Consider the following 27,412-nt stretch of genomic DNA (forward strand, 5'->3'; position numbering starts at 1 on the left):
TACAGTTATTATTTTATTATTTAAAAATTTGTTATATAAAACATCTTTTAAACTTAAAACATATCATACAGAGAGATCATCACAATTATTTCAATACAATAATGCGTGTCCCTAACAAAGTATATGGGAGATAGAGTACAAATATGTTGGAGAGATGTTCTTCAAGATGTTGCAACTTGATTGAGTGGTCCATCCAAGTACTGTGCTAATGCTTGAGCTTTCTCCTTGAGTAATCCAAAGCCCACAGTCTCCTTGGCATACAAACACAGGAGCAGGTTGGCGACCTCCGTTATAGCAACCTTCCCTTCCTGCAAAGTAGGAAAACATCACATTACTGAACACATTCACGTACAAACTGAGCCACAGGCAGCTCACTCGGAACCTGCACTCTCATGTGGTCTTTGTTGTTGTTTACTTCTATACTCCACATCATATGATCTCCATCGATACGATTGACTTACTTTGTTTCCATCTTACTGTATTTGTTTTAAATTCTCAGTTTGAGTTCAGCATGTTAGTGCATGTTTACACACAATAGAGCCTTCCTTAAGATCTATTATGGATCCTTGATTTTTACCATTTATTGAACAAACAAGATTCCTTTCATATTCCAAAAGTGAAGGCTCTTCTCAAACCAAGTAGTTTTGATGCAGATCCAAGCACAAATGGACACATGGCATCAGACATTCTGGAATTTTGTCACATTTATGGAAGAAAACTCCAAGTAATTAGAAGAAACTTAATTCTTGCTTAATAACATTGGACCTACAGGTATTCAAATACCTCAGGAGTATGATTTCCAGCAGGGGTATTACAGATAAAGAAATAGTAAACAGAGTGTCTAGCAGTTCCAACTTCTACAACCTTGTAAGACATCTACTTTGGGATAACGAAGTGGCCATGAGAACCGAGATTACCTTGTGTAAGTTGTACTTTGTGTCCATTCTCACATACAGTCTAGAAACTGATACACTACAAGAGAGAGAGGGAAGTTAGTAAATTGCAAGCATGTGAAATGAAGTTCCTACAAACAACCCTCCAAAAAACATGCAAAGACCATGTAAGAAACAATGACATCAACATGGAACTGGAAGTGGACTCGATAGAAAAGAAGTTGAGGACTTCAAAACTAACATGGTATTGACATGTAAAGCAAATGCCTGGCACAAGAACACTGCGTGCATGAATAGAAAGAATAGTTCAAGGAAGAAGGCCAGATGGAAGACCTAGGAAGAGATGGCTATACCAACAAAGAGAGGATGTGGAGTGAAGAGGAGGAAATTGGGAGTCAGTGGTGCGAGAGAAGGCATTTCTGGACAGACAATGATGGTGAATTCTCATTCAACACCACTCTACCTGGCATGCTGGAGGGGTTTTATGATGATGATGATGATGATGATGATGATGATGATGACATTAAACTACTGTTTTCTCTTACATATCCGAGTGTGAAACTTGTGACAATATTATTGCTACTTTAACCTCCTTGTTCATCAAGTTCAAAAACAAGCTTTACACTCAACATAAGCTAGCTACTCATGCTTGAGGAGTCATTAGATCAGTATATTCGAGCACTGAAACTGAACAGCATAGACTGCAATTTCAAGGCCGTCACAGAACCAAGCGCAAGATGCCTTCATGACCGAGCTGAGATCAAGCTACATTTGTCAATGGGTGCTAGAAAAGGCCTATATAATTATCTGCAAAGTGTTTAATCAAAACAGAAGCCTTGAATTGGCCCAGATCTATTCAGATTCTTACTTTCAGACTTCTCTCAATGAACATCAACATTTGGTAGCACTGGCACCCCGCTCCTGCTATGCTTAGGCGGGACCGTTACGAGTGGGGAAAGCGTGCTGTTAGAGATATTTCTCACCGTTTTGTCAGTAACGCTCATGATGTCGGAGCAACAGGTGCACCCCTCCACTGCGCAATGCATAATTATAAAATTTCTTGCTCGTGAAGGAGTTACAGCGGCGGAAATTTGCCAGAGATTGACTGCACAGTTCGGTGATCAAACATTGTCAAGGATGAGTGTGTGTGTGTGTGTGAGGAGTGGCGGAGGAAAGGGGAGGCAGCACCAGTGAAAGACAAAACTCGACTGTCAGCTGGCAAAGTTCTTGCAACCATTTTTTTCAATCGGCGGAGCATTTTGCTGATTGATTCTTTGCATGAGCGACGCACAGTCAATGCTGTTTACTACTGCAAGCTGTTGAACAAGGTGAGGGTTGCATATTGCTGCAAAAGATGAGACCAACCGATTTGACAATGCACGGCCCCATACTGCAGCTCTGTCTCCTAGCTACAGGAAATGCACTGGACTTCACTTGATCATCGTCCTTACAGTCCGGACTTATCGCTCTGTGATTTCCATTTGTTCGGACCGCTTAAAGAGGCTCTAGGAGGGCAACTATTTGAAGATAACAAGAGTGTGGAAGACTTTGTGCGCAACTGGCTGGTGACACGACCCTGTTCCTTTTATGATGAGGGCATCAAAAAGCTGCCCATACGCTGGGACAAATGCATTTCCAAAGCAGGAAACTATGTGGAAAAATAAATTGTAATTGCCTTGTGTTTTTCAATAAATGAATTTAAATAAAAAATAAAATCCTGTTTATATTTGATCCCCCCCTCATACTTTAGAAAAAAGTAATAGATGAGAGAATCATGTTTGCCACTGCTGTGGCACGATCGGCCATTACAAACATGTCTATAAGTTGGAAAACTCAATTTCCAAGGTCAAATCTACTGACATTCAAGGTGCTAGTGTAGCTTTCTCCTTTTAGCTAAGGCTACCCTGACTGTTCGGATGAATTCTGTTGAAACAGATCCACTTACAGTCACTGGGAGCTCTGAAAGTTACAACAGCAAGCACCACGTCTGGCTTCATCACCTCAAATGTGATCCAGATAACCTTAACATAGCTATAGCTTTTACAACTTCCCTTTTTTCAAGTAAAATAATTCTCTGCAAATTTGTATGTTTATGGGACATGTTCATGTAGATGCGAAGTTGTATGAGATTAATGATCTTTGTGCAGATGTGATCATCAAAATAAATGGTCCGTTATTGGACATTATAAATTTTCCAGCTAACTCATTCCTGGTTGCCAGCGTTTCGCCCCTGTGTGCTAGGCTGGGCTCATCAGTTGGTACCTAGCACACCTACCAAGACGCATGGCTAGTGCATATCGTGGAGGCCACTGCGTAGGCTAATTGTAGCCACCGGCAGTGCCAATGCACTATGAGAAACTTTGTCTCACTACTAAAGATTGATGCCTGCTTGGCCATCAGATGTGATCATCAGTCATGATATTCTGCAAAAAAATGTGGAGTTAGAAACGTATTTCGTTGGTACTAACGGACCTCTGAAAATCTGTAGTCCAGCTCAATTAACCTGTTAGCATGGGTTCTTGAGACAGTTTTTTCCCAACCTTTTCCCTTACTACCTGTTGTCCTGCATTCCGTCTGTCGTGAGTGGAGATGGCTTCTACAAGAAAGTGCGGGTTATTGAGCATGGAAATAGATGTTTCAGAACAATTGAGTGGTTCTGTAGAAAGTTAAATTCAGATTGTGATTTAAGTGATGTGGATAACATCACTGTATGCAAAGTCCTTGGTTTGGACTCGGATACAAGTGGTAGTACATGCCTCGGCTAATACATTTTCATGGGAGAATGTGTCTGATTACGTGGGTCAAATAGATCAGTTCATATGAAACCCAGGACCTCAGAACAAAGCAGTGGGGAATGTGACAGTGTGAAGGTTTTCAAGATGTTCTTTACGGATGAGTTAAATAGTTTGTGAAACAAATATATTTACTGAGAAAAGAATCCGAGCTAGGGGCTTATTCTTTCCACTTTGTTCTAGAATACGGGACTGGAAACCAGTCAGGAAGAATGAATGTTGAAATTCTAAACGCAATGATCATTTGACGTAGAAATTCATTTGAGAGTGGCTGTTGTCCAGGCACTACTTGTGGAACATTCAGGTTCATGTGAAAGAAAGGTGGCTGGGCGCAGTTCTTCAGACAAAAATGTATCTCGTCTCAATGAAAGGAATTTCCCTGAGAGAATTCCACCAACTGAGGGAACTAAGGCAGCCAAACAAGTGTCGTGTGCTAGAAGCAGAAAATTCGGAGAGTGACAGTGTTTTGATGTCCAGACTGCGAAGCGGGTCTCTGCATTGAGGAATGTTTCAAGACATTCCATACCAAACTAATTATTAAGGTAAGTTAGCATCACATTTTTTAAAAGAATGACGTTTTTTAAGCATGCATGTAAAAGTATTATTGGAATCCGTGAAATAATAAGAAATTTATGTTGCTTTGAACAAAGATAAAAATTTCATTGTTCCGTATTGAAAGTATTAACGTTGAATAGGTTGAACCTCTTTTTCAATTATTTAATTTTTAACTTTAATGCTTTGAACAAAGTCGTGCACAAATGCGAGAAAATTTAAATACCATGCTTAGAACTCCCGTAGCACAGAGATGAAGGGCATTTAAATCCACCATACTGAGGAGTTAAGCATTACTCTGGTGTGTCTGATTGAAAACCTCTCTCAAGACTGAAAGTCAACAGTAATCAAATCAAGACACTGCTCCCTACAGGACTCTAGTTTAAGAACAAAAACTAACAGAATATTGACTGAAGGAATTACACTCTCCGTGGTGAACTGAAGTGCTGCTTGTCAAGAATGAGTTGAGGAAAAGGAGACTGTGCATAGATCAGAGTTTGACAATCAGAAACAATTCTAGGAGCCAGTTAAATTTCTTAGGCGCCAGACATTAAAAAAAAAAAATTGCTTACATCTATAATATTAACCAGTTTGATCTCTCACTTCATCTTAATCACTCTTAATTCACATTCACTATTCTAAGCATGTCTTTTAATGGGCTGAAATGTATCAAACCCTGAGCGGTGCTTATTACATAGCATAGCGCAGTACGCAAAAAGCATAACGAAGAAAATCTGGTGCCAAGACCGGTGAAAAGCAAAGGTTTAACTTGTCAATGTAATGGTTGCAAGTGATCATAAGGTATATTGATTCAAGTCAATGTTCAGGTGTAACCAATGCTTATAACCGCTTCTAAAGCTTATATTATCGATATTTAGATATTAGAGAGATGACAGTAACAACAACAACAAAAACAAAAGAAACAAAGCACCTTAGGAACAAATTTTAATGTCAATTTTTTTTAAAATGCCACCAATTTAATCTTTTATACGTTGCTATTTTCAGAGTGGAAATACATTCCAAAAATATTGTTTATCCTCAGACTGGAATTTAGCTTGAGGTCCAACCACCAATAGGGAAAATGCTAAAAGAAAATACAGTGATTTGTTGGACAAATTCTTCTCTGTGCCAGTAGCCACTGAATTGAGTGGCACCTGAAATTAGATATGATATGTTGTGTTATCACATGCAGGCATGCACGCAACTTCAACTAAGGTTTCAGAGGAGTTTCCCCTGCCAAACAGTAATAGACTGTTGTTCCATTAGAATTCAAACCAAACAGCAACAGATCTTACATTAGAAGCCTCAAATTAAGAAAGCACACTCCACTATATGACTAACAGTGCCAACGACAAAAAAACACTTCAATATCAAGGAGAATAAGAAGAAGAGACATTACAAATTATTAATGATGAATATTTTAAAAAATAATTTACAGTGTTGTAACATATTTTTAATGTCTGTGTCATTTTTGAATGTATTTTTATCAGAGGATGTCTCGCATAAGAGAAGACACATGTAAAAAAAAAAACTAAAAAGGACACACAAGCTTAGTTCTATGTGATATAGGAAAATAAATAAGTATTGAAAGGTAGAAACCATCTCTGAATCAAAGTTGAAAATGATAGGTGCCTACACATTTTTTCGTTGCCATGGCAACTGGGCACCTTGGATTTGTCCAGCCCTGGCATAGATTATTCAGACAATAAACAGATTCACCAGGTTTGATGCTTTTTCAACACTGAAGATAGACAATATCATCAATGAAGTTGCTTGTACTTAAAGCTTCTACCTGCTCGATGTTGTTCTTAGAGTAAGTTGCTGTTCCGTAGCTCTCATGGAAGTTGCTGCGACAAGATTGTATTCTGGCAACTTACATCTGGACAGGAGTTGGTTTTGGTCTTCACAGTGAGTTTCTTGTAACAGTACTACATCCACTTGGTTGTCATTCAGCACTCTTGTAAGTATGTTGCTCACTGCCTTGCTTATGGTTTCAACATGAATGTCCTAAATCCGTTGTTGTTGTGTGGTTCTGAGAAGAACCGTTTGTACTCATGATCATGGTTGTGATGTATCCTCTACTTGCTGGGATATCCGCAAGAAAATTTATTTTGGTCCAGCAGCCGATGTTGCCAACCTGGGGGAAACATGTAAGGCACATTAAGGTTATACCTACGGATGTAAAGCAACAATGGCACTAGTTGGGGAGCAAATGCTAATGTCCTCTGAACAATAGCTCTTGCCCTAGTATACCCAGTTGCAGAATATTGTAGCCCTGTATGGATCAAGAGCGCACACACAGGAAACGTTGCTGTCCAGCTGAATGATACCATGAGGACACTCAAACCCACACCACTTAAATGGCTACCAGTATTAACTAACATCCATCCTCCTCACCTTCAAAGGCTAACTGCTCTAAAGAAGGAATGGTTAAAATGTACTGCAAATACACTCTTGTCAATTCATCACGACTGCAACCCTCAGAAACATGGAAGATTAAAATCTCGACATCCGTCATGGCAACTAGGAAAGGGGCTGGTTGAATCACAGTACAACATGAATATTGCCTGGAGAGAATAGTGGGCTGTTTCGAACCCTGACCAGCTAGGATTGATATCTGACCCCTGTGGGAAACTTTCTGGGTTCAACTTGCCAAGAAGAATCTGGGCTTCGTTGAACAGAGTGCGGACCGGTCTTGGAAGATGCAACTTCTGGCTCCACAAGTGGGGAAAAATTTCCAGCCCTCATTGCGACTGCGGTGACGCGGCTCAGACAGTCCACCATGTGATGATGTGCCCACTTCGAAGCTTTCTGAGAGGATACCACGAACTTCCTGCCACAAGTGAAGAGGCAGTGAATTGGCTAAATTCTCTGGATCTTTAATTATAAACTCCTTTGTCCGATTGTTGTTCTGTCTGCTTTAATTGTATATAGTTATAGTTTCTCTGTACCCTGTATATGTCATACGAAATAAAAATAAAATGAAATAGCTCAGTGGCCTTCAGTATGATTGATCTATGTTCAGCTTATCATCAGGTTCCTATTACTGAACCATACACTGCTTTTGAAGCCTGTGGTCAACTGTAGAAGTGATGATACAGATGTTGATTCCCATAGGGAATCTGTAATATTTGTTCCGAATGAGTAAATTTATAATGCCAATATAAATGGTCCGTTATTGGACATTATAAATTTTCCAGCTAACTCATTCCTGGTTGCCAGCGTTTTGCCCCCGTGTGCTAGGCTGGGCTCATCAGTTGGTACCTAGCATACCTACCAAGACGCACGGCTAGTGCATACCGTGGAGACCACTGCATAGACTAATGCCAATGCACTATGAGACACACTGTCTCACTACTAAAAATTGATGCCTGAGTGTCTGATAGTGCATTGGCATTGCCGGTGGCTACAATTAGCCTACGCAGTGGCCTCCATGGTATGCACTAGCCATGCGTCTTGGTAGGTGTGCTAGGTACCAACTGATGAGCCCAGCCTAGCACATGGGGGCAAAACGCTGGCAACCAGGAACGAGCTAGCTGGAAAATTTATAATGACCAATAACGGACCATTTATATTGGTATTATAAATTTACTCATTCGGAACAAATATTACAGATTCCCTATGGGAATCAACATCTGTATCATCTGATGGCCAAGCAGGCATCAATTTTTAGTAGTGAGACAGAGTGTCTCATAGTGCATTGGCATTGCCGGTGGCTACAATTAGCCTACGCAGTGGCCTCCATGGAATGGAGTAGCCATGCGTCTTGGTAGGTGTGCTAGGTACCAACTGATGAGCCCAGCCTAGCACACGGGGGCGAAACGCTAGCAACCAGGAATGAGTTAGCTGGAAAATTTATAATGTCCAATAACTGACCATTTATATTGGTATTACAACTGTAGAAGTTTCGATGTATACTATGTGGGGTCACGAATGAAGTAGCAGGTCTTCAATGTGTTTTTGTGTTTGTTTACGTCGCACTGACACAGACAGGTCTTATGGCGAAGATGGGATAGGAGTGAGAAAGAACTGGCCGTGGCCTTAATTGAGGAACAGCTTCAGCATTTGCCTGGTGTGAAAATGGGCAACCACGGAAAACCGTCCGCAGGGCTGCAGATAGTGGGGTTCGAAACCACTGTCTGACGAATGCAAGCTCACAGCTGCGGATCCTAACCACACAGCCACTTGCTCAGTCTCTTCAATGTGTTGTCACACTGTCACAGTCGGGAACACCTGTTGCAATTGTAGAGTCCCTTAGGAAATATAGATGGTGCTCCGTTTGGAAAGATGTGGAAATCCAACTGACAAGCCTGCTGCCACACGAATAAACCTGAAGTGCTTAAATAATTTAATATTTGCAATCAATTAAATGATTGTTCCCTTCTAGGAACTTAATTTTTGATATTAGAATTGAAAGTCTGGAAGTTTAATCAATTCAGATGAGATAGACATGATGGCAATGATGAGGCAGAATAGTGAGAGAAGATATATATGCATAAATATCCCTATTCTGTATGTTATTCACAGTGACATTGAGAAAATGACAAATGTATCAACAACAGAAATTAGCACCAGTTATAAATTGTTATGTCTTTTTTTTAAGAAAAAAAAGTACAGTGAACCTCTTCAGACCATGACATTTGTACTTTTTAAAAGAAAAATATGTTTTTTTTCCCAGCAAAGTGACTGTGTCACATTCGCCACGATGATGTGCACAGCTATTGGCATGAGTTCAAACTATGTACATCCTCACTTCTGTTGCCTTCCACGGGGACAGAGAAAACGGGAACATTTGAGAGGCTGAAACTGGCACCACATATAGGTTACAAGAACAATGCAATAATGACTATCATACTTGAACTGTTGCATGATAAATACTACCTTTCAGTCAAGTAAATGAATAATTTTCACGTTCTGGCATGTGTAACAACATTATCTCCATCTATAACAATGAGATAGGAATCCTACTGCTGAGTTTGGGGAGTGACATCTATCACATTTTGATGGCAGATGGCTCGTTGTAGGTGTTTCCATGACAGAGATATGATTTGGGTGAGATGGAATATTACATGTTTGGTTCTCAATAAAATGCTTTTCATACAGCGAGGCGACATTGTCATTTTCTTCCACGTAATAACATTAACGTCATCTATTGGCATAAGACTGAACCAAATACTACTGTCTGCTTTTTACATATTGAAAGCAATAACTGACGAAAAACAATCGTTAATTCCCCTCATTCAGTGAAGTGCGATTGTTATATCCAGGTATCACATTAACAGCACCTAATAGCATCAGAATGAACTAAGACCTGCTGCATACTTTGAAGTGTTCACAATACAGAGAGCAATATTTGCACATGACAATCATTCAATATTTATGTGAATTTATTAGCAATGTAATGACCAATTTAATGAGTTAGTTAAAATCTGGTGATTATTTATCGAGAGATCATGTTAATTATTTGTTTCATGATATTGTGTCCAGGAAACATATTTCACATAAGTCTTTTCTGCATTGGAGCTCTGGACTTCGCTTAGTCGGTTATACAGCCACACATATGTTGTTGTTGTTGTTGTTATTTGAATCATCACTCCTCGCACTGGTTTGATGCAGCACTCCATGCCCCCTATCAAGTGCGAATATTTTCATTTCTACGTAACTACTACATCCTACATGTGCTCCTATCTGCTTGTCATGTTCATACCTCGGCTTATCCCTCCTGTTCTTATCACCTACACTTCCCTCAAAAACCAACTAAACAAGTCCTGGAGTGTTTTAAGATGTGTCCTATCATTCTATCTATCACCAATTTGATTCTGTATCTCTTCATTCGGGATTCGATCTATCCATCTCACCTTTAGCATTCTTCTGTAATACCACATTTCAAAAGCTTCTATTTTCTTTCTTTCTGAGCTGTTATTGTTTTTATTTTTCACTTTCATACAATGCCATGTTCCAGACAAAGGTCTTCAAAAACATCTAATTCCTATATTAATGTTCAAAGTGGGCACATTTCTTTTCTTAAGAAAGAGCTTCCCTGCTTTTGCTAGTCCGCATTTTATGTCCTCCTTACTTCTGCCACCATTAGTTATTTTACTATACAAGTAGCAATATTCATCTACTTCCTTTAAGACTTCATTTCCTACTCTAATATTCCCTGCATCACCTGACGTCATTTGACTACACTCCATTAATTTTGTTTGGGACTTATTTATTTTCATCCTGTACTCCTTCCTTAAGATTCTATCTTCTGCAGATTCAGATAAAATAACAATATCAGCAAATCTCAGGATTTGATTTTCTCTCCTTGGATTGTAATTCCCTTACCAAATTCCTCTTTGATTTCCTTTACTGCCTGTTCTATAAAAACATTGGAAAGGAGTGGGGGGGACTGCAGCCTTGCCCCACATCTTTCTAGATTGCTGTTTCTTTTCAAAGCCCTCAATTCTTATCACTGCAGATTGATTTTTTCCAGATTGTATATAATTCTTCTTTCTCGGTATCTGATCCCGATCACCTTCAGAATCTCATATAGCTTGGTCCAATCAACATTATCGAATGCCCTTTCTAGATCTATGAACACCATGTATGTGGGCTTGCTCTTGTTATATCAATAGCGGAAATGTCAAAAACAGTCACGATGGCATGCACTAAATAGGTGTTTATCATGATGGCTTCCAAATAAACATTTATAAAGTTTAATCACTAACGCTTTGTTGCCAGAACAACAGAATTATATGTCTAGTCTGTTCCCGACTCCCGTCACAATGTTTATTACCGTGCAGATTATTAGCCTAACATGACTGTGAAGTAAACGCCACCACTTTTGTCATGTGTCATCTTCCGAAGAAATCCGTCAGAAGAACATTACGTCCACGAAGGATGTTGATGATGATGTTTGTTGTTTCAAGGGACTTAACAGTTAGGTCATCAGCCCCTGTGATACGACGTGCAAAGAAATGAAACAATAATAAAACTTCAAAATGTATCCATTGATTAGAATCTAAAATGAATGATGATAAAAATATAACCTGAATCCAAAAATCAGCAGATCCGACTCACAATGCCCTATTGTCTGGAATGACGCTCGTTGTCTAAAGGGGTCCAAAATCCAGGTCACCGGCCCCTCATAATACTACTAATCACTGGTAAACCAGAATCATGATGCTGATCTACTAATCACAGCTAACAAAGAACCATGGTGTGGCTAATCACAGGTAAGACAGACCCACGGTGTTCCTCACAAAAGGGTACTACAAACAAGCAATGCAGACCCATGGTGCTCCTCATATATTGGTATCAATCTCAGGCCACATATACTCATGGTGTTGCTCATATAGTTGTGCTCATCACAGGCTACGTATAAACATGGTGCTGCTCACATAGGGGTACTAATCACAGGCCTTGTCTACTTATGGTGTTGCTCACATAGGGGTACTAATCACAAACCTTGTATACTCATGGTGTTGCTCACATAGGGGTACTAATCACAGGCCTTGTATACTTATGGTGTTGCTCACATAGTTGTGCTCATGGCAGGCTATGTATACTCATGGTGTTGCTCATATAGTTGTACTCATCACAGGCCACATATACTGATGGTGCTGCTCACACAGTTGTACTGATGACAGGCTATGTATGCTCATGGTGTTGCTCATATAGTTGTACTCATGACAGGCTATGTATACTCATGGTGTTGCTCATATAGTTTAACTCATGACAGGCTATGTATACTGATGGTGTTGCTCGTATAGTTGTACTCATGACAGGCACGTATACTGATGGTGTTCCTCGTATAGTTGTACTCATGACAGGCTATGTATACTGATGGTGTTCCTCGTATAGTTGTACTCATGACAGGCTATGTATACTGATGGTGCTGCTCATATAGTTGTACTCTTGACAGGCACGTATACTGATGGTGCTGCTCATATAGTTGTACACTTGACAGGCACGTATACTGATGGTGTTCCTCGTATAGTTGTACTCATGACAGGCTATGTATACTGATGGTGTTCCTCGTATAGTTGTACTCATGACAGGCTATGTATACTGATGGTGCTGCTCATATAGTTGTACTCTTGACAGGCACGTATACTGATGGTGCTGCTCATATAGTTGTACTCATGACAGGTTATGTATACTCATGGTGTTGCTCACATAGTTGTACTCTTAACAGGCACGTATACTGATGGTGTTGCTCATATAGTTGTACTCATGACAGGTTATGTATACTGATGGTGTTACTCATATAGTTGTACCCTTGACAGGCACGTATACTGATAGTGTTGCTCATATAGTTGTACTCTTGACAGGCACGTATACTGATAGTGTTGCTCATATAGTTGTACTCTTGACAGGCTAAGTATACTCATGGTGTTACTCATATAGTTGTATTCATGACAGGCTATGTATACTCATGGTGCTGCTCATATAGCTGTACTCTTGACAGGCTATGTATACTGATGGTGTTGCTCATATAGTTGTACTCTTGACAGGCACGTATACTGATGGTGTTCCTCACACAGTTGTACTCATGACAGGCTATGTATACTGATGGTGTTCCTCGTATAGTTGTACTCATGACAGGCTATGTATACTGATGGTGTTCCTCGTATAGTTGTACTCATGACAGGCTATGTATACTGATGGTGCTGCTCATATAGTTGTAGTCTTGACAGGCACGTATACTGATGGTGCTGCTCATATAGTTGTACTCATGACAGGTTATGTATACTCATGGTGTTGCTCACATAGTTGTACTCTTAACAGGCACGTATACTGATGGTGTTGCTCATATAGTTGTACTCATGACAGGTTATGTATACTGATGGTGTTACTCATATAGTTGTACCCTTGACAGGCACGTATACTGATAGTGTTGCTCATATAGTTGTACTCTTGACAGGCACGTATACTGATAGTGTTGCTCATATAGTTGTACTCTTGACAGGCTAAGTATACTCATGGTGTTACTCATATAGTTGTACTCATGACAGGCTATGTATACTCATGGTGCTGCTCATATAGCTGTACTCTTGACAGGCTATGTATACTGATGGTGTTGCTCATATAGTTGTACTCTTGACAGGCTATGTATACTGATGGTGTTGCTCATATAGTTGTACTCTTGACAGGCACGTATACTGATGGTGTTCCTCACACAGTTGTACTCATGACAGGCTATTTATACTCATGGTGCTGCTCATATAGTTGTACTCATGAATGGCACATATACTCATGGTGTTGCTGACATAGTGGTACTGATGACAGGCTAAGTATACTCATGGTGTTACTCATATAGTTGTACTCTTGACAGGCTAAGTATACTGATGGTGTTACTCATATAGTTGTACACTTGACAGGCACGTATACTCATGGTGTTGCTCACATAGTGGTACTGATGACAGGCTAAGTATACTCATGGTGTTGCTCACATAGTGGTACTGATGACAGGCTAAGTATACTCATGGTGTTACTCATATAGTTGTACTCTTGACAGGCTAAGTATACTGATGGTGATACTCATATAGTTGTACTCTTGACAGGCACGTATACTGATGGTGCTGCTCACATAGTTGTACTCATGACAGGTTAGGTATACTCATGGTGTTGCTCACATAGTTGTACTCATGGCAGGCTATGTATACTCATGGTGTTGCTCATATAGTTGTACTCATGACAGGTTATGTATACTCATGGTGTTGCTCATATAGTTGTACTCATGACAGGCTATGTATACTCATGGTGCTGCTCACATAGTTGTACTCATAACAGGTTATGTATACTCATGGTGTTGCTCACATAGTTGTACTCATGACAGGCTAAGTATACTCATGGTGTTGCTCATATAGTTGTACTCATGCCAGGCTATGTATACTCATGGTGTTGCTCATATAGTTGTACTCATGACAGGCTATGTATACTCATGGTGTTGCTCATATAGTTGTACTCATGACAGGTTATGTATTCTCATGGTGCTGCTCATATAGTTGTACTCATGACAGGCACATATACTGATGGTGCTGCTCACATAGTTGTAATCATGACAGGTTATGTATACTCATGGTGTTGCTCACATAGTTGTACTCATGACAGGCTATGTATACTCATGGTGTTGCTCATATAGTTGTACTCATGACAGGCTATGTATACTCATGGTGTTGCTCATATAGTTGGACTCATGACAGGTTATGTATACTGATGGTGCTGCTCACATAGTTGTACTCATGACAGGCATGTATACTGATAGTGTTGCTCGTATAGTTGTACTCATGACAGGCTATGTATACTCGTGGTGTTGCTCATATATTTGTACTCATGACAGGCTATGTATACTCATGGTCTAGCTCATATAGTTGTACTCATGACAGGCTATGTATACTTATGGTGTTTTTCACATAGTTGTACTCATGACAAGCTATGTATACTCATGGTGTTGCTCATATAGTTGTACTCATGACAGGCTATGTATACTCATGGTGTTGCTCATATAGTTGTACTCATGACAGGCTATGTATACTCATGGTGTTGCTTGCATAGTTGTACTAATGACAGGTTATGTATACTGATGGTGCTGCTCATATACTTGTATTCATGACAGGCTATGTATACTCATGGTGTTGCTCGCATAGTTGTACTCATGACAGGTTATGTATACTCATGGTGCTGCTCATACAGTTGTACTCATGACAGGCTATGTATACTGATGGTGCTGCTCACATAGTTGTACTCATGACAGTTTATGTATACTCATGGTGTTGCTCGCATAGTTGTACTCATGACAGGTTATGTATACTCATGGTGCTGCTCATATAGTTGTACTCATGACAGGCTATGTATACTCATGGTCTAGCTCATATACTTGTACTCATGACAGGCTATGTATACTTATGGTGTTATTCACATAGTTGTACTCATGACAAGCTATGTATACTCATGGTGTTGCTCGCATAGTTGTACTCATGGCAGGTTATGTATACTCATGGTGCTGCTCATATAGTTGTACTCATGACAGGCTATGTATACTGATGGTGCTGCTCGTATAGTTGTACTCATGACAGTTTATGTATACTCATGGTGTTGCTCATATAGTTGTACTCATGACAGGTTATGTATACTCATGGTGTTACTCATATAGTTGTACTCATGACAGGTTATATATACTCATGGTGTTGCTCATATAGTTGTACTCATGACAGGCTATGTATACTGATGGTGTTGCTCATATAGTTGTACTCATGACAGGTTATGTATACTCATGGTGTTTTTCACATAGTTGTACTCATGACAGGTTATGTATACTCATGGTGTTACTCATATAGACGTACTCATGACAGGCTATGTATACTCATGGTGTTGCTCATATAGTTGTACTCATGACCGGCTATGTATACTGATGGTGCTGCTCACATAGTTGTACTCATGACAGGTTATGTATACTCATGGTGTTGCTCACATAGTTGTACTCATGACAGGTTATGTATACGCATGGTGTTCCTCATATAGTTGTACTCATCACAGGCACGTATACTGATGGTGCTGCTCATATAGTTGTACTCATGACAGGTTATGTATACTCATGGTGTTGCAAATATAGTTGTACTCATGACAGGCTATGTATACTCATGGTGTTGCTCATATAGTTGTACTCATGACAGGCCACGTATACTCATGGTGTTCCTCATATATTTGTATCATGACAGGCTATGTATACTCATGGTGTTGCTTATATAGTTGTACTCATGAAAGGTTATGTATACTCATGGTGTTGCTCACGTAGTTGTACTCATGACAGGCACGTATACTGATGGTGTTGCTCGTATAGTTGTACTCATGACAGGCTATGTATACTCATGGTGTTGCTCATATATTTGTACTCATGACAGGCTATGTATACTCATGGTGTTGCTCATATAGTTGTACTCATGACAGGCTATGTATACTCATGGTGTTTCTCACATAGTTGTACTCATGACAGGCTACGTATACTCATGGTGTTGCTCATATAGTTGTACTCATGACAGGCTATGTATACTCATGGTGTTGCTCATATAGTTGTACTCATGACAGGCTATGTATACTCATGGTGTTGCTCGCATAGTTGTACTCATGACAGGCACGTATACTGATGGTGCTGCTCGTATAGTTGTACTCATGACAGGCTATGTATACTCATGGTGTTGCTCATATAGTTGTACTCATGACAGGCTATGTATACTCATGGTGTTGCTCACATAGTTGTACTCATGATGGGCACATATACAGATGGTGCTGCTCGTATAGTTGTACTCATGACAGGTTATGTATACTCATGGTGTTGCTCACATAGTTGTACTCATGACAGGTTATGTATACTCATGGTGTTGCTCACATAGTTGTACTCATGACAGGTTATGTATACTCATGGTGTTGCTCGTATAGTTGTACTCATGACAGGTTATGTATACTCATGGTGTTCCTCATATAGTTGTACTCATGACAGGTTATGTATACTCATGGTGTTGCTCATATAGTTGTACTCATAACAGGCACGTATACTGATGGTGCTGCTCACATAGTTGTACTTGTGACAGGTTATGTATACTCATGGTGTTGCTCATATAGTTGTACTCATGACAGGCACATATACTCATGGTGCTGCTCACATAGTTGTACTCATGACAGGCACATATACTGATGGCGCTGCTCATATAGTTGTACTCATGACAGGCACGTATACTCATGGTGTTGGTCATATAGTTGTACTCATGACAGGCACGTATACTGATGGTGCTGCTCATATAGTTGTACTCGTGACAGGTTATGTATACTCATGGTGTTGCTCATATAGTTGTACTCATGACAGGCACATATACTGATGGTGCTGCTCGTATACTTGTACTCATGACAGGTTATGTATACTCATGGTGTTGCTCGTATAGTTGTACTCATGACAGGTTATGTATACTCATGGTGTTCCTCATATAGTTGTACTCATGACAGGTTATGTATACTCGTGTTGCTCACATAGTTGTACTCATGACAGGTTATGTATACTCATGGTGTTGCTCACATAGTTGTACTCATGACAGGTTATGTATACTCATGGTGTTGCTCACATAGTTGTACTCATGACAGGTTATGTATACTCATGGTGTTCCTCATATAGTTGTACTCATGACATGTTATGTATACTCATGGTGTTACTGACAGGCCAGGTATACTGATGGTGCTGCTCACATAGTTGTACTCATGACAGGTTATATATACTCATGGTGTTGCTCATACAGTTGTACTCATGACAGGCTATTTTTACTCATGGTGTTGCTCATACAGTTGTACTCATGACAGGCTATGTATACTCATGGTGTTGCTCATATAGTTGTACTCATGACAGGCACGTATACTCATGGTGTTGCTCATATAGTTGTACTCATGACAGGCTATGTATACTCATGGTGTTGCTCATACAGTTGTACTCATGACAGGCTATGTATACTCATGGTGTTGCTCATATAGTTGTACTCATGACAGGCTATGTATACTCACGGTGTTGCTCATATAAAGGTACTAATCACAGGCCACATATACTCATGGTGATGCTCACATAGTGGTAATCATCGCAGGCTATGTATACTCATGGTGTTGCTCACATAGTGGTACTCATCGCAGGCTATGTATACTCATGGTGTTGCTCACATAGTGGTACTTATCACAGGCTACATATACTCATGGTGTTGCTCACATAGTGGTACTCATTGCAGGCTATGTATACTCATGGTGTTGCTCACATAGTGGTACTCATTGCAGGCTATGTATACTCATGGTGTTGCTCTCACATAGTGGTACTCATTGCAGGCTATGTATACTCACAGTGTTGCTCTCACATAGTGGTACTAATCACAGGCCACATATATCACAGGCCACATATACTCATGTTGTTGCTCACATAGTGGTACTAATCACAGGCTACGTATACTCACAGTGTTGCAAATAGTGATACTAATCGTACGCAATGTAGATCAATGGTGTATCACACATTATGCCACCACCGACAGGTAACACAGACCCATGGTGTTGCTCATATAGTTACACTAATCACAGGCTACGTATACTCACGGTGTCATAATCTATAAGTTTCATTTCCGTATTGATTATATTCACAAATATGAAGATTTGAAGCTTCCACCTAATCAATACATATATTTATATATTATTGTTCTAAAGTACTGGTTTTGACCTTGTGAAGGTCATCTTCAGCTGACAATCATAACATACAATTAAAACATCACAATAAGAATGTCACATGGTATGGGTGAAAACATAGTCATTACAATTGTTCTAGTTTAAATAATCATCTACAATAACTGATATAATAATTAAAAAGTTAACATTATTAAATGTACGTGAATGATGTATGTTAAAATACGTTTTCTTAAATTATAAAGGTGTCACATAGTATGGATGAAAATGTTATCAAATGTTTTTCATCTTATCTTCGTCTACGTTAAACGGTATGAGAGTTAAAACTTTACACTACTATTATGTGCACAGGGGATATATGTTGAATATACAATATTTTTGAATTGTGAAGTGTCCACTGTTCCACATTAAAACTTATGGGTAGATGAATAAAACAGATTAATTCTTGTAGCATGTTGTATATGCGACAACGTTATATGATCAGCTGTGTTCGTCTACTGGTGGTATAATAATTTCTTGAAGTAATATGAACACTTTGTTGAAATCAGGTAGTTGTCCGGTGTTTAGTGTGGGATTTTGTCGATATATACACAAAGCTTATAGTTTATGCTAAGACTGAATTGACCATAAAATACGGTATATGAATGTAGATAAGTTGTTGTTTTAGCGACGTGCTTCCTTTAGTTTTATGTTACTGTTTTTGATTTCGTCAAATGTCAATATGTATTATAATACTTGAGTTCAACATATTTTTGTGTTTTTAGTTAGCATGAAAGCTTTTCTTCACTTTGTGTTGTAGAACGTATATTGTATTGTAGATGTTGACACTTGATGTGTGCTATTCGGCAGCAGCACGTCGAGCACTCACAGTGTTGCTCACATAGTGGTGATAATCACTGGCTATGTACACTCACAGTGTTGTTCACGTAGTGGTACTTATCACAGCTTACGTATACTCATGCTGTTGTTCACATAGTTGTACTAATCACAGGCTACAAATACTCACGGTGTTGCTCACATAGTGGTACTAATCATAGGCAATATAGATCAACGGTGACCACCACCCACAGGTAACACAGACCCATGGTGATCTTCATACAATGGTACTACTCCGATATTAATACTCCCTTGATGACGCAGCTGGAGGCAGTAGTGGTACGAGTTCCTCAAGTAGTAGCGATAATTGCTCTAAGAGGGAGTACAACCAGGCACATGTAGTAGTACTAATCGCAAGTAAAGTCAACCCATGGCGTTCATCACGTAATGTCCGACTCGTTGACTGAATGGTCAGCATATTGGTCTTTGGTTCAGAGGGTCCCGGGTTCAATTCCCGGCTGGGTCAGGGAGTTTAATCTTCATTGATTAATTCCAGTGGCTCGGGGGCCAGGTGTTTGTACTGTCCCCATCATCCCTGCAACTCACACACTACACAAAACACTATCCTCCACCACAATAATACGCAGTTACTTACACATGGCAGATGCCGCCCACCCTCATCAGAGAGTCTGCCTTACAAGGGCTGCACCCGGCTAGAAATAGCCACACGAAATTATTACTATCGCTACTAATCACAGATTGTCTGATAGTTCCAAAAGTATTATACCTTGGTCATCTCTTTCATTTGCCTCTTACGACATGCAGGGGATATCGTGGGTGTATTCTTCATCTGCGTTGATCACCCACAGGGGATCGTCCATGAAGACGTGAGGCCTTACTTGAAAGGGATCTTCGATTGTACGGGTTATATGAATTTCCAGCATTAAATTAGCAAATTTTAAATGATCCAGCAAACCACCTACTAAAACACCACAAGGAAGACCAAAAATAGTAAACAAAGGTAAAAGTGACAAACTTAGAAAAAATATGCAGTTACAGAAAGAAACCACTAAAGCTAAAGCAATACATTTGGAGAGAGATGAACCGAGTAAAGTTAAGTCAGAGAAAAAAGACAATAATGTTCTAATTTTGCATACTTCTCCATCTCCCATGAGAACGATATCGGAAGATGCAGAGGAAATGAGACAATCTTGTTTTAATTATATGGGAGGAGGCAAACCTGGCTCCCCATTACACTATTAGCAATAGATCAGCTACTGCAAAATATAATGAAAGTGATCTTGCTTGGAAGAGACTCTGATTGTGTCTCCCAGTTATTCTTCAGAAACAGAACAGCTGTTGTCCAGTCAAGTTTAAAATATTCTACACTATAGCCCAAAATTAATATTTTTAAACTAAAAAAAAAACTTATGAGTTGTAAACCTAGACCTAACTTCAGTGAATAGCTCCTAAAACTCGGCATGAAGAACTAGGTCAAAAGAGCATTAATCGAGATTCCATAAAAACCACATTTCAAAAAATATTGTATGGGATTTATTTAGTTCTTCTTTCCACACAAGCAAGTTCAGTTTTTCAAAAGTAGCAGTTTTGTACTCAACAAATGAACAAGTTAATGTTATCAACCAACAAGCTCTGAATAGTTTGATAGATGAGCAAATAAAGTACATAAACATTGGCTCCATAGAGTGTAATGATGTCAATTTACTTAATAAAGCTGGTTTGTGCAATGGAACAAGATTTAACTGTACTGAAGCTAGACAAAAGTATTGTTCATGCAGAAATTCTGATGGACTGAGCTTCACGAAGAAAGCGTTTTACTCCAAGAATAGATTTAGCACCTGTTAATCCCAATATGCCATTGCTTCTAAATTTAGCCTTCTCAGTTGCAATGAATAGGCCTAAGTTAAATGGACAAACTTCATATCAATTCAGGAGAAATGTCTCCACTCCGGTGTTTAGCCATGCACAGCTGTATGCAGCTTTCTCAAAAGTACACAGATCCATAGTCGTCTAAGTACAGTACAACTTACGTCTACAATTACACACGATATGGTTTGTAAGAAAATACTATAATACCCGTTCTGATTACATTCAAATGCTGCACATATAACATGGAAAGTGTAACTTTTATTCATAAGCTCTATTAACAGTCTATTTCGATTTTCCAATTACTTCTTAATAATTATGACCATCAATCTTTTGTAAGTTTTATTCATAAGATACGTTAACAAGTTCAGTTCATATTTCCAATTACTTTTCACATAGTAAATTTGACAGTTAAAGGCATGCTTACGTATTAGTCTTTGATAATTCCCACGAACACACTTTTTAGGTGATTCCACATAAGTTTAAAGAAGCCACATCTGCTTCCAAACAGAAAACTCACTATTGTCCATTTGTCATGCCGAATGTTATAGCGCTCAGATAGATGTAGTAGATTAACCTAAATTTCCTTCTGCTCAGACAAAATTGGAAGCAATTATTACTAAAGTTTTTGCATTTCATTTACCTATCAATGATCTGAATACAAAACAAAAGAGGAGGAGAGGATAGTCACTTGGCAAGCAGCCTTGGAGAAAGGTGGCTTAAAAATGAGCCTGAATAAGGCAGAGGTAATGGTCAGCAGCAAGAGAGGAGAAGATGACGACATCAATATTGTAGACAGGAAGGAGAAGCAAGTGGAACACTACCAAGTATTGGGTGTGGATTGATCAGATGGGAAGATATGAGTTAGAATAAATGGAGGTAGATAACAGGAATAGTCGTCAACAATAGGATCCAGTACAATTAAATATTTATAACACAGTAATCTGTACAGTGATAATATATGGACTACAGGCATATGCTTTGAGGATGAAGGGAGTAATGTGATATGACAGAAATGAGAATGTTATGGTGGGCAATGGGAATCTCTTTGAAAGAATGGAGAAAAAACTATGATATAAAAGTTCTTTTTACAAGTTGTTTTACATCGCACCGACACAGACAGGTCTTATGGCAATGATCTGACAGGAAAGGGCTAGGAAAGGGAAGGAAGCAGTCATGGCCTTGATTAAGGTACAGTCCCAGCATTTTCCTGGTGTGAAAATGGGGGAAACCACGGAAAACCATCTTCAGGACTGCCGACAGTGGTATTTGAATACACTATCTCCCAAATATTGGATACTGGCGACACTTAGTCAACTGAAGCTATCGAGCTCGGTTGATGATATCAGACAGGTGGCTGTACTGGAGAAAATAACAGATTCTGAGACAGTAGTACAGACTGAGATGGTACGGCCATGTAATGCGATCTGAGGTGAATACACCAATCAAGAGAAAATGGTCTGGAGAATTTCAATGTACCAGACCTAGACAAGGGAAAAGGATGAGATGGCAAGATACGCTGGCTAAAGGACTGCCCAAAGAAGATGCAACAGATAGGAGAGCTCCAAATAATAATGGGGTTGAAGGAGGAGGAGGAGGCTGTTCCCCAGGTGGTAGATTCCCTATCAATTGTTTGCCCATGATCTTTCCAAAACTCCACTCAAGCTTATTCATCTACTAATGTCATCCCATGCCAGCTTGGAACTCATCTTCTTACTCCCGAGTCTTTTCGTATCGCTACTCGTTTGTCAGATATCACTGTATGTATTATACGAAGCAAGGGGGTGGACTTGGATGAAACAAACAAAATTACATAAAGTTCAGGCACATAAAAAAAATTAAAACAGAAAAACAATACTTTTCCTGATCATTATATGGTAAAATGAAATGGCGTATGGATTTTAATGCCGGGAGTATCCGAGAACAACGTTCGGCTCGCCGGGTGCAGGTCTTTTGATTTGACGTCCGTTAAGTGACCTGCGCATCGTGTAGAGGATGAACTGGTGACGAAGACAACACATATGCCCAGACCCCGTGCCAACGAAATTAACCAATGATGGTTAAAATGATGAGAATGCCATGAGAGAATACCAAAGAGAACATTCATGGATACAGAGACTGGAAAGACGTCTAGGGGACGGCCTAGAATGAGATGGAGGAGCTCTGTTGTGGACTGTATTGAAAATAGAGGAGTCAATAGCAATAAACTACTAGAAGGGGAATGGTGGAAAGATCGAATAAGGTGGAGGGCTTTGGTACACTACCCTACTCACAGAGAATCTGGGGAAAAAAAAAAAAAAAAAAGGATGAAGAAGAAGTTAAAATTCCCGACCCTGCTGGGAATTGAACTTGGGACTCCTCTGACCAAAGGCCAAAGCTACGGAGCCGGACATTATATGGTAATTGTGGTGTTCAGGACAAAACTGACTTTATGTCATTATTTGGTGAAATATCTGATCTACAGTGTGCTATGCTGAAGGAAGTAATACACAAATTTGCTTTAGAAAACAAAATTGCCGCTTTGTGGGCGGATAATACCAACACCGTTTTTGATGGAAGCAGAAGACTGGACAAAAATGATGTGGTATAAACTAGAAACTGAACCCAATAGGCAGATTATTGGTATTGGTTGGGCACACATTATATGCAATAATCCCCACTGTGCTCTTGACTTTACTAACAGACAATGAAGTATACAAATATTTTTGTATATAGTAAGAGTTGAAGAACTGAAAGCCTTTTGTGACTATGCAGGGAACAGTTATCTTAAATTTAAAGCATGTCTGATGGGGTTCATTCTTACTTTCTTTCATAAGAAAAATGTCCTGTTATCTCGTAAAAATTGTTTGAAGTTGTGCTTGTCATTTGCTAAAGATCAACCTACAGTACACGAAACTTTTAGTGATACTTCGGCTCCCTAGTGCTGAATCGGTACACCTCGGTTATCTTCAAGATTCGTAATGGCGAGCTCTGACACAAAAAATATGAAATCATTATGCGTTGCTGTAAGACATCTGACGGTATAATTGCAACACTTTAAATACTGTTATTGGCGGTATAATTGCAACACTTTAAATACTGTTATTTACACAGCAAAGTGACAATATAGGTTAAGCTTTAACATGAGTGAGGAAAATCAAGGTACATCACAGAACCAACCTAGAACTCCTACACGGAAACGACGGTTTAGAAAATCCATATCGATAGATCATACTATTGATTCAATTCAGATTTCATTTCCATCCAGTTGGCAGTATTACCGGAATCGGGGTAGCTCCCTCCTTAATCCTCACCACCATAAAATGAAGTATCACTAAAAGTTTCGCGGACTGTAATTGAGTTACAGAAGTAGTCATATTATTATTATTTATTTATTTATTTATTGGCGGGATGAGTGGCTCAGATGGTTAAGGCGCTGGCCATCTCACCCCAACTTGGCAGGGTTGATCCTAGCTCAGTCCGGTGGTATTTGAAGGTGCTCAAAAATGTCAGCCTTGTGTCGGTAGATTTACTGGCATGTAAAAAAAACTCCTGTGGAACAAATTCTGGCACCTTGGCATCTCCGAAAACCATAAAAGTAGTTAGTGGAACGTAAAGCAAATATTATTATTATTTCTTTTTCAATAGTGAAAATCTTGTCAGTAATTTAGGATACAGCAAAAGTGTCCCAACTGAAAGAGTTAGTAGATTCAGGAGAAATGAATGAGGCCACATTTCTTGCAGTAGTTGAGAATTTCCGTGAAACCAGTATGGAATATTTTAATAAGTGGAACGGAAGTTCATAAAATGCTGAGAAGTTTAAGTGGGGGTTATTAAAGACAACTGAATGGAAGGAAATGCACGACAGACTGAATGAGGAGTTCATCACAACACCAAAACAGAACATTTTTTTGTGTGTTTCTGATCAATGGGTTTTCCCAAGACATATAACTGTGAGTCAGTTGGATACATGGAATAAAGAAAACATTTCTGTATCAGAGAGTACAGATTTTTTTTTTCCAAAACGAGTGTAAAATGTATATACTTTTAGGACTTCTGTAATTCTCTACAATTTTTATCTTTGTCTTTCAGGAATTACAGCACCTCTTTTGAGGAAATTTTCTCTCATGGATAGTACGTGGTTAAAGGAAGATGAAGTGTTGAGACAATAAGGGGGCTATGTTAGTTATAAGACAAAATTGTGTAATGGACTGTGACAAGTTTTATGGTAGGGTACTGAAAGACCAAAAAATTTCCTGCATAAGGTCACTTCATCTGGGAAATATTCCTGGTATAATCATGCTAACCTACAGTCACCCTCTATGTCTACCTAAAATATTGTATGGGTTCTATCACTGAATAATAAAGTCAATATCTTTATGTAAAGAATACAGTATATTAATGAAGTGCTCACCTCCATTGGGGGTGTGCCTGAAAAGGACAAGGACACAAATGTAAATTTTACAAAACCTTTGACCTGTTTTTGTCATTCTTTATTTTACAATTTGCTTTACGTCGCATCGGTCATCTCCCCCCCACCGCCATTCCAGGGACCCGTTTTTCTGTTCGTAAAGTATGGTCAGCCTTAGAATAGAGATGGGGAAACAGGGGTAATTAGAACATTATCACCAAGCGAGTTGGCCGTGCGGTTAGGAGCGTGCAGCTGTGAGCTTGCACCCAGGAGATAGTGGGTACGAATCCCACTGTCGGCAGTCCTGAAGATGGTTTTTCCGTGGTTTCCCATTTTTACACCAGGCAAATGCTGGGGCTGTACCTTAATTAAGGCCACGGCTGCTTCCTTCCAACTCCTAGCCCTTTCCTATCTCATCGTCGCCATAAGACCTATCTGTGTCGGTGCAACGTAAAAGCCACTAGCAGAGCACAGAGAACATTATCATGCCAAAATATGAATACTTATAAATTCAATAACAATTAATATTATCCAATGAAATGCGACACAGATTCTGAACAACCTTAAGATGTAATTCCCTATCAATTTTGTATTTTATTTTCCTACATATGGTATTTATATGATAATGTTCTAGTTACCCCTGTTTCGACTAGATGTAAGCTATAAGTTATGTAGAATAAAAATTATTTGCATGAAAAAGAGTTGTATTAAGACCTGCATCAAATAGACCATTTAACTTATCCATTGTTTTAATTGGGTCAGCTGAGGTAATTGCGACCATGAAGTATTGCTGTCCATGTCCTTTTAAACTTTTACAATGTGTATGAAACAATAATGAAGTAGGCTTTTTTTATGGATCATTATGTGCTCTATGTTCAGGAATAGGCCTACTAATTGAAGAACGGAGCCCATGGTCAAAATTATTACTCTAGATCACCCTACTGCACTGGCAGGCTACTTAACAGTAACACTAGAACAGGGAAAGGGTAGTTTGAGAAGCCTGGTGCTTAATGAAAGTACATTTCAATGATGTGAAAATGTGAAAGCACAGTCTACGCTCAACTGACTGACCCAAACTACATAGCAGATGGCTCACTAAAGGGCTAAAGTTCTTACTCCTGTATATTGACGCCGCTTTAACAAACACGTCTGAACAAACGCTCAAATTATTAAATTGTGTTATTTCTTATGCAGAATGTCAGAGAATGGTGCAAATATATTACCATGCATTCCATAAGGACTAGCTGCAGGCGGTCTTCTTTAAACGCATTCCGTCCATTATTTTCATAAGCGGACCAGATGTTGCTTGCGATGGCAGCTGTCACTCTGGCATCTCTATCTCCATATCCACTATACGCGAGCAACGCCCCTTCATGATTCAACAACCTAAAATGATAAAATGTATTCATAGATTAACCAGGATCATAATACGTCGTCAATCCAACCCGAAAAATCTGTATATGGACATACTTACAGAGTATTTTCGACACCGCCTGTATTGGCCTGACTTAAGACCTGAGTCAATGCTTTGGGTTTGAGCATTTTTATATATCACTTGTACGTAAGGATTTACAACAATGCATAAAAATTGTAACAACAGTGATATCACCCCGAATTAGAAGAAATGCTACGGAGGTTATGTTACTTAATACACAAAGACGACAGCAACACAAATCAGCTGATTCTTTATTTTTTTGTCATCATCAAATTTGGCCATTGGCAGCACCGTTTCAAATATGTCACTAACTTGGGTAAAATTCATTTTATAATTAAATCCTATCTCAGTGATGTGTCATTATGACCATAACTTAGTGCTCTTATAACCTAAACGCAGAAATTACTCGTGCAATCGTTCTTTATATACACGAGTTATAACAGAGCCACTGGTATGGTAA

The 27,412-nt window shown here is 39.2% G+C and overlaps 1 protein-coding gene across 1 annotated transcript; it reads right to left on the bottom strand.

The window, feature by feature from the left end:
• Lamtor2 (Late endosomal/lysosomal adaptor, MAPK and MTOR activator 2) lies at positions 1 to 27,222 on the bottom strand. Its single transcript, XM_067149697.2, has 3 exons — positions 26,992 to 27,222; positions 26,741 to 26,903; positions 1 to 308 (listed from the first exon to the last, which is right to left on the bottom strand). Exons 1-3 carry the CDS (start codon positions 27,057 to 27,059, stop codon positions 162 to 164), a joined length of 378 nt encoding a protein of 125 aa, XP_067005798.1. The 5' UTR covers positions 27,060 to 27,222; the 3' UTR covers positions 1 to 161.
• Between the last annotated feature and the right edge of the window lie 190 nt (positions 27,223 to 27,412).

This window comes from Anabrus simplex, chromosome 6 (genome assembly GCF_040414725.1).
Source record: "Anabrus simplex isolate iqAnaSimp1 chromosome 6, ASM4041472v1, whole genome shotgun sequence".
NCBI lineage: Eukaryota > Metazoa > Arthropoda > Insecta > Orthoptera > Tettigoniidae > Anabrus > Anabrus simplex.